At 42.3% G+C, this 9,669-nt stretch overlaps 1 protein-coding gene and 1 long non-coding RNA gene across 2 annotated transcripts in view; both read left to right on the top strand.

The window, feature by feature from the left end:
- Window positions 1–1,382, top strand: part of ttn.2 (titin, tandem duplicate 2) — a 177,615-nt gene extending 176,233 nt beyond the window's left edge. Inside the window, exon 236 of the mRNA XM_076264287.1 lies at window positions 39–1,382. Within this exon, the coding sequence (XP_076120402.1) occupies window positions 39–337 (299 nt within the window). The 3' untranslated portion in view covers window positions 338–1,382. The remainder of the gene's footprint in view (window positions 1–38) is intronic.
- Window positions 1,383–8,558: 7,176 nt separating this feature from the next.
- LOC143100815 (uncharacterized) lies at window positions 8,559–9,669 on the top strand. The gene is made up of 3 exons (XR_012981944.1): window positions 8,559–8,784; window positions 9,262–9,316; window positions 9,601–9,669. It is a non-coding gene; the product is annotated as an uncharacterized LOC143100815 (long non-coding RNA).

Consider the following 9,669-nt stretch of genomic DNA (forward strand, 5'->3'; position numbering starts at 1 on the left):
ATCTAGAAATGTAATCATGTTCCCTTCTAACAATCCAGGCTCAGCACCCAGAATCGAAGCCCTCCCTGAGGATATCAGCAGTGAAACAGGGAAAGTCCTTACCGTTGCCTGTGCTTTCTCTGGAGAGCCCATCCCTCACATTGAGTGGTCCCGCTCAGGAAAGAAACTGCCTGGTGAGGAGCAAAGTGGCAGATTCCACATTGAGACCACAGAAGACCTCACCACACTCATCATCACTGGTGTCAAAGAGAGTGATGCTGGTGCATACACCCTTAAACTTTCCAATGAGCATGGATCTGACACAGCAACTGTCACCATTAGTATTCGATCAGTGTAAAAGCAATATGATTATTTCTAATCCCCCTCCCTCTTTAAGTGCCTTTTTATTTATTAAATGAGCAAAAAATCTTTACTTGATAAATACCTGGATTACTGTTCCTGTAAATATGAACTATTTTTATACCAAACTTGACATTAATTTATGCCAAACTAGACTAAAGTCTAAAGTTGTTATAAAATGTGCCATATTGGATAATTATGACTTAGGATTTTTGGATCCATTTTTCTGTGACATGTACATAATGTATATAGCCGAATTTAACGGTTATGGGAAATGTATGAATTGTTATTTATGACAATATTAACTGAAACAAAAGGAACTAAATGTTTAATAGGAGAAAGTTTCGCATGAAACGAATACCCTGTTAAACCTGAAACTAAACTCTGTGCCTCAACAAAAAGTTGAAGTCTTAAGATTGCCTCAACAGGTAGAGAGGCTCCCTGTTGATGTTTTACTAAATCTGAGAGACAATATAATATTCACTGTATGCTTATACATGCAGCGATATTACCGTACTCTTATGAAATGTTACTTGACCATAAGACCTTGAGTGCTGTTTGCATATTACCCTCATGTAAGCAGGACAACTAGGCCTTGTGTTCAGACTGACTGTGTCATACCACCATTTTAATGACATGCTCAAAGTGCGAGCGGCCTGCACTTCTTGAGCAAAAGTTTTTATGTGCTCTGTGTCTAGCAAAGGACTGCTTGAATATACTTTCAAAAACATCACCTGGCCATAAAACATAAAAAGTATATCTTGTACTTCTTTGCAGAAGCAGAGCCTCCTCTTGGAGGATTGCTTTGTGCATCATGTGTGTTTGTGTGTTAGCTTTAGAATTTCACCCTGTCAGTCATTGGGGCAACTATCAAGAAATTGTACCACAGTAACAACACCTGCTGTGCAAAGATGACTTAACAAAAGTAACTATATGCCCTACATTTTGGTTTGATTAACTTTAGTATTGTAGTATTAATTATATTATGCAACCTCCTTGAGTTTTATTATTATTGATTCAATAAAGCATGATTTCAGCACATACATCTATCGTCTGACTGTTTCATTTGGTAATTCCATTGAACATTTCTTACTGTTTGCTAACTGTAAATCATATATTACATACAGTATATTTTACACACAGGTGAGCATCAGGATTAAAACACATTGTGTAATGTTTTCTTTTGCATTTTGGAAGCAGTGAATCAGATACCGGATTAACATTAGGCCACTAGTCTGAGCAAGTTTGCAAATCACTGCTCACCCATAGGAATATCATGTAGGAATGACTAAAAGATTAAGAATCATTACAGTTTCTCCCCATTGCTTACACACTAAAAACAAATGATTAGACCAAAGCCTCAATACCTAAACGTCTTGTAGCATACCTTAAACATGTTAGACAGTTTGTTCAAAAATTAATTCTCCTGTTATCATTCGGAAAACACCTATATTCAAAATGCAAGCACATCTGGTATTTGGTAATACCCTACCACACACATACTGTACCTGAAAACACTTACAGAGAAAACTGAACACCAATCAGTCTGAGACTTAGCACTACAAATAGACTTTAGGTAAGTTATTGTGTACCAGTTAGTGTGTACTTTTACATTGAGTTCATTTGTACATTTCTGTATTTGCCCCTTTACTCCCCATATCTAAAATTATTTTAAGTGTGCCAATAATAATATAATAATACGTTTATTTTATATAGCGCCTTTCTCAAACCCAAGGTCGCTTTACAAAGTAGGAAGGCAAGGAAACACAATAACAAACAAACAAACAAACAATACAACAGAGACAAAGGCAGGGAAATACAATAACAAACAAACAAACAAACAATACAACAAAGACAAGTTATCTGTAGGAACTATGTGTTGGATGTGGAGAAGTGATCATTAAACAGAAAGGTCTTGAGGTGTGCTTTGAAGAAAGGAAGAGAAGGACAGGCACGAAGGGGTTGGGGGAGGGAGTTCCAGAGTTTGGGGGCCAAGGCACTGAAGGACCTGCCACCCAGGGTGGAGAGTCTGGAGCGGGGGATAGCCAAGAGGTTTTGGTCAGAGGATCTGAGTGAGCGGGAAGGAGTGTAAGGGGTCAGGAGGTCGCAGATGTAGGGGGGAGCAAGGTTGTGGAGGGCTTTGAAGGTGAGTAGTAGTACTTTGTATTTGATCCGGGACGGAACTGGTAGCCAATGGAGTTGATGGAGAATGGGGGTGATGTGTGCTGATCGTCTGGTATGGGTGAGGAGCCTGGCTGCAGAGTTTTGAATATATTGTAGTCTTTGAAGGGTTTTAGTGGGGAGACCAAGGAAAAGTGAGTTGCAGTAATCTAAACGGGACATAATGAAGGAGTGAACCAAGGTCTGTGCATCACTAGCAGAGAGGAAGGGTCGGAGGCGTGCAATGTTACGGAGGTGAAAGAAAGCAATCTTAGTGAGTGATTTGATATGAGGATCAAAGCTAAGGGTGGAGTCAAGCTGAATGCCAAGGTTTTTAACAACAGGGGTGGAGTGGACAGGTGAGCCATCAATGTTGAGAGTGAGATGGGGAGATTTGGTGAGGATGCTTTTAGGGCCAATCAGCAGAATTTCGGTTTTGTCTGTGTTGAGCTTGAGAAAATTGTTTTGCATCCATAATTTTAAGTCAGAGAGGCATTCAGTGAGGGAGCGTGGTGGGGGGTCAGAGGGAGAGGGAGTGGTAAGATAGAGTTGGATGTCATCTGCATAGCAGTGAAAGTTGAGACCGTGGCTGCGAATAATCTGGCCAAGAGGGAGGATGTATATGAGAAAGAGGAGGGGCCCAAGTACAGAACCCTGGGGGACACCACGAGTGACAGGGGACTTGGGGGACTGATGTGGACCAAGTGTTACAAACTGCTTTCTGTTGGTGAGGTATGACTGAAACCAATTGAGGGCTGTGCCAGAAACACCAATAGCAGACAGACGGGAGATTAAAACATTGTGGTTGATGGTATCGAAAGCAGCACTAAGGTCAAGGAGAATAAGAATGTTAAGTGAACCAGAGTCAGCAGACAGGAGGAGGTCGTTAACTATGCGTAGAAGGGCAGTCTCTGTACTGTGACATGAGCGGAAGCCAGATTGAAAGGGCTCATACAGGTCGTGGTGGTTAAGAAAGGTGTGTAGTTGTGAGGCCACCACTCTTTCCAGTACCTTGGCCAGGAAGGGGAGGTTGGAGATAGGGCGGTAGTTTGTTAGTGATGTGGGGTCGGAGTCAGGTTTTTTGAGAATGGGTGTAACTGCAGCAGTCTTTAGGGCAGCAGGCACCACACCAGAGTTGAGGCAGGTGTTAACAATCAATGTAATGGGTTCAGACAGGGATGTGGAGCAGGCTTTAAGTAGAGGGGTGGGGGCAGGGTCAAGCTGACACGATGAGGAGTTGGACTTAGTAATGATGTCGGTGATGGTGAGGGAGTCAGTAGCGGTGAAAAAAGAGAGCTGAGGGCCCAGAGAAGGAGGAGAAGAACAGAGAGAGATAGCATTGGGGTTGAAGGAGTGGTAGATTTGGCTAATTTTATCGTCAAAGAAGTGTAAGAAGGCCTGGCACTGCTCAGGGGTCTTAGGACAGGCAGTGACAGGGGGTTTTAGGAGTTTGTTCACAGTCCTGAATAGGGTTTTTGGCCTGGACACGGACGAGGTTATGAGTGATGAGTAGTAGTTTGAGCGGGCAGCATTAAGTGCATCCCCATATGTCTGAATATGATCGGTGTAGAGCATGGAGTGAATTGTAAGGCCTGTTTTCTTGTATAGCCGTTCAAGACTCCTGGCCTCCTTCTCAGCCAGCATCACTGCTGCTAAGACGGCTTTCTACAATGACAAAATCAACAGTGCTACAGACACTCGAAAACTTTTTTCAACCTTCAAATCGCTACTCAACCCTCAGATGCCTCCACCTCCATCCAGCCTTACTGCAGATACCCTCGCCTCATTTTTTACAAACAAAGTGGCGGCAATCAGCAGTCAATTCTCTACATGCCCACTCAACGCATCGGACTCAGATACCGCACTCCTACAACCTCTAGGGACTGCTAGATAATCTTTTTCAGCATTCACGCCTCTCTCCGAGAATGAAGTATCTAGACTCCTGACATGCAGCCGTCCTACCACATGCTCGCTGGACCCTATACCTACGAGCCTACTTCAGTCCATCAGCCCGACCATCGCGCCAGCTATCACACACGTGATCAATGCCTCGCTAACCTCCGGCACATTTCCAACAGCGTTCAAAATGGCCCGGGTAACACCGTTACTTAAGAAAGCTTCTCTCAACCCCGCTCAAGTCGAGAACTACCGCCCTGTCTCACTCCTGCCTTTCTTATCCAAAGGCATTGAACGAGCAGTCTCCAAACAGGTCTCTGACTTTCTTTCACAGAACAACCTTCTGGATCCAAATCAGTCTGGGTTCAAAAGCGGCCACTCTACCGAAACGGCTCTGCTGTCTGTAACAGAAGCCTTAAAAGAAGCCAGGGCGACCGCTCGGTCATCAGTACTCATTCTGCTTGACTTATCGGCTGCCTTTGACACGGTTAATCACCGCATCCTTCTCTCTATACTCGCTAACATGGGAATCTCCGGTTCTGCTCTCTCCTGGTTTGAATCCTACCTCACAGGACGCTCGTTTAATGTATCATGGCTTGGTCAGCTATCTGCACCTCACCATCTCACCACAGGGGTCCCCCAGGGCTCAGTACTGGGCCCCCTTCTCTTTGCTATCTACACCACCTCATTGGGACAGATTATCCGTTCGCATGGCTTCTCATACCACTGCTATGCAGACGACACACAGCTCTATCTGTCCTTTCCACCTGATGACCCCTTGGTTTCAGCACGGATCTCGGATTGCCTCTCAGACATAGCTACATGGATGAAGGCACACCACCTCCAGCTGAACCTCTCAAAGACTGAACTGCTGGTCCTCCCAGCTAAACCTACCATACACCACGACATCAACATCAAATTTGACTCTCTGTCTGTTTCACCTACCAGGACTGCAAGAAATCTAGGAGGGACATCCCTCTCCATTTTTAAAAAACTCCTGAAGACCCAGCTCTTTAGAGAACATCTCCTCTCATAGCAACACTTACAACAAGTCTTGCTGATCCCAGCACTCACCAGCCGTCTTAAACTGACATGTAACTGTTAAAAACAGCACTCACTGATGCACTTATTCTTACTGTACTCTAATGTTTTTTAAATTGTCCTAATATTGTTGAGGATTGCTCTAAAACTTAAACTGTTTACCATGTTGTTAGTCGCTTTGGCTAAAAATGCGTCAGCCAAATGTAATGTAATGTAATGTAATGTAAAGACGGCGGCCCGCGGCCTTTAGTTGCCTCAGCTCAGGGCTAAACCAGGGGCATGTACGGTTTGCTGGAACAAGCCTAGTCCTGACAGGGGCTAAGCTATCAAGCAGGCTGGTCAGGGTGTCATTGTACATAGCAACCAGGTTATCCGCGGACGAGAGCTCGTCCAGGTCAGACAGCGGCGAGGCCTGTATAGAGGCAGCAAGCATGCTGTGGTCAATTGACCTGATGTTACGACCTGTGATAGTTGTTTTCTCTGAGGAGGGAGGAGGAGAGATCATATGAAAACGGCATACAATGAGCTTATGGTCAGAGACACCAGAGATGGAACCAGAGACAGAGATGTCATTCAGACCAGAAGAGCAGAGCAGATCCAACGTGTGGCCATGAGTGTGAGTGGGAAAGTCAACATGCTGTGTCAAACTAAAACAGTCCAATACAGAGTTAAACTCTGAGGTGTAAGAACAATTGGTATCCACATGAATGTTAAAATCCCCTAACATAATCATAGCAGAAAAAGTATAAAAAGTATATGACCACCAACCACATACCTGCATGCCTCTTTTACAAGTAATGGAAGGGGCATGCAAAGACATCGAGGTAGGGACCGTTCAAGGGTGGATATGGCACACAAGGTGATATATGATATAAGATGTACCTCAGACTAGTGAGTTAACTGCCAACTTCTTTGACTGTGTCCCCACCTTGCCACAAATCCTATATTTTACAACCAAATGCAATAAGGTTTTGGAAATCCTATGCACTGATATGGTTTGAACTAGAGCCCTATCTATAAGGCTCTGGTTTGAAGTGTTTTCCTGTGAGCCAAAATAACAAAAAAGGCTCTTGGACTTTTAATTGGAAAAATATAATACTTGAAATATACATTGGATTTGTACTGATTGGTGTGACAATCAAGACTGAAACATAACATGACCATCCCAAACAAATGTATTTTTGGGTAGCACCGAACTAGCTTACTCTTTCTAAGCTCTTTGTTGGGGCTATAATAATAATAATAATTATAATAATAATAATAACTAGAGAATGTAATATCAGGGAATTACGAGTGTATGAAAATGCAAAAATTGCTGCTGAATAAAATATTGTTAAATGTTGTTTAAAAGATAATCCAAGTAAAAAGATGGAGGTCAGATAGAGAAAAAAGTTGGCGGGAGTCATAGTTGATGACAACTGACAGTTGGAATGGCTGAACAATTAAATAGTTGGATAGTTTAAATAGTTTAATTATTTAATAGTGAATTATTTAAGTGAGGACTTATTTTGAAACAGTTGTGGGCAGAGGAAACAGTTGGCGGGAGTCTAGTTGATGATAACTGACAGTTGGAATAGTTTAAATGTAGTGTAAATTATTTAATAGGGAATTATTGTAGTGAGGACTTTTATTTTGAAACAGTTGTAGGAAACAGTTGAACAGGATCTGTAGTCTTAAGAGAGCTAGATTGTATGCTTAAAGCCTGAGGGGCCTTTCACATTACGCGCGGCATGCTCTATGAAACCCATTACTTTCATTGGCTTGCGTGCGCAATTGGTCTGTGGCATTTTGCCACTTTGCCGCTCTTGCGCTTGCCGCGGTCAAAGTTCAATCATGTTGAACTTTGACTGCGGCGTGCTGTAAGTCATTGGACATTACCTCAACCAAGAGCAACCCCAGCGCATACCATGTACAATGTGATCCACCCCTTGAGACAGACAGTTGCTGCAGGTGGCCTGAACACCTGGCATAGGATTTGAATTGCTTAATGGCCGTATTGTGATGTCATAATGGCCAATGTTAAGTCTATGGGGACATTTTTAAGTAAGGGATAATGGACGACACGGTGGTCTGTTCACAGAAGTTAATGCACGGTCAAGGTTGTAAAACGGCCCCGACGCGAAGCGGAGCATTAACTTCTGTGAACAGACCACCGTGGAGTCCATTATCCCGCTTATTCCACTGTTGCCACTTGCGTTGTGTTCATTTCCTGTTACAATTTAAACGTTTTAATCGCTAAAACTGTCTTGTTTGTAGAACTACTTTCTTCCGACACATATCAACTAATTTCTCAACTTGCAAGACAAACTGCCGTTACTAGTTCTAAATGGATAGTTGCTACGGCCAAAGGCCAGTCGTTAGTTCTATCTCTCCTGTTGTCAAGCGGGCGTATCCCAAGATTCTGATGAACTTTAGCTTTGAAACATCGCTATTTTACCTAGCCTGCTGTCATCCATCTAGCTAAAAGCCACCTCCGTCATATGCTACAATGTTACTATGTTCTGAACGTCTGCATTTTACAGCTCAGATGCAACGTGACGGTTCATTTAAACTTCACAATGAGTTCAGAGAATTACAGTTTTCTACAATTGTTTACACACGTTTTCAAAACTCTGTCTATTTTTCAAAACTCCACACACAAAACCCACAACTGCTCACACAAAATGCGAAATGCCCCAAATCTCCAGCAAAATTACACACAACATTCAAAATGTCAAAAACACATGTTTAAAGCAAACATTCGCCTCACATTACAAACACTTTTGTCATAATATGACATTTTGGATACATCATGTACACACTGTTGCTCAAAACCTAAAGCTCTTCTGTCTTAAAGCTACATTGTGTACTTTTTTGAGTTAATTCTTAGCAAAAACCCATTTGTTCTTTCAAAAATATGTGCTCATTCATGTGTAATTATTTCCACTTACTAATCAAAGTATTCTCGTAAGTGTAGAATCTGCTATTCCAAATACCTACGCGCGAGTCGCGCAAATGGCTGAATCCATGTTGCGCCTCCATCTTTGAAATACATTCGCCAACGAGGGACATTCCTGGAAATTCAGCTCCGCCTTTCGCGCTTGTAGGCAACACTCATTGCATGATCGATCAGTCTACTCGCGACTGCCGGCAGATTTGAAAGTCTGTTGAAAATGGAGGATTACAACTATTCTCGAGGACATGAAAAGGAGTCGCCAAGGAAGCGAAAAAGAGAATTAAAACGCCAACGCGACCGGAAAAACAACAGACCAAAGTCAATATTGGAGTGGCTTTTCTAAGATGGAAAGAGCTCGTGAGGAGCAAGGATTTTAAAAGGGACGCCGAAATTGCCTGCTTTCTCCTCGACAGGTAATTTGGCCTATTCGTGTAAACATACAGTCTATGGTGTAAATTCGAAGTTTTATAGTTGCTTGGCTTAGTATAGCATGGTTGTCCATAACGCTAGAATGACGTCTGGGATACTTTTCCTCGCGTCGATGAAAAAGGATTGTAACATAAATCTGCTATGACGGATCACAGGCAAAGGGCACTAAATTGTAGTTATTTTTCATTGCTTTTGCTTTGTAGCCTAAATATATCCTAATCTGATAATGCTAGTGTAGCCAATTCCAAGGGTGACGTTCACATCCTGAGGCCTGTCCTGTAGTCTTATTAATTGTAGACGTAGCCTACTAAATTGTCTGAACGTTTTTCACTGCATGAAAACAATTGTTGATTCTATGTGATTGTTGTTTGATAATAACTGAAAGTATATTTTTAATATCTTGGTGTTTACCATTTTATGTACTGTTATATGTTGTGAAACGCTCTGCTTATTCATTTCAGATTAGCATCTTGGCGCAATTGCAGAAGCCCCTGAAATTGAGAACCTTGAACAGAGGTAACCCATCAATGCTCATAATGTCTATACCCGATGACATTCTCTATTGTATATTTTCATGATATAAGCATTTATATATATTTTTTACAAAGCCTACATGACATGAGCATTGTGGAGGAGGATGTGAACGAAATTCAATGGTCTTATGTGATGCACGTGCATGCCTTCATTGTAACCTTGCCTGTAACTCAGTCTAGGCAAAATAGCACTATACAGATTAGTAACAATATGTTGAACTATATAAAATGGCATGTATGTCTAACGACACTGCATGTCTTCCACAGGATCAGCTTTCCAGGAGACTGCAAATTTAGAATGATGGCCCATGTTGCTTCAAAGGCACCATACAAAAA

The sequence above is a fragment of the Alosa pseudoharengus genome, unplaced genomic scaffold (assembly GCF_046254945.1).
Source record: "Alosa pseudoharengus isolate Yale_2024_CS ecotype anadromous, Long Island Sound unplaced genomic scaffold, YU_APseudo_1.1 YU_APseudo_1.1_scf_3, whole genome shotgun sequence".
In the NCBI taxonomy this organism is placed as follows: domain Eukaryota; kingdom Metazoa; phylum Chordata; class Actinopteri; order Clupeiformes; family Clupeidae; genus Alosa; species Alosa pseudoharengus.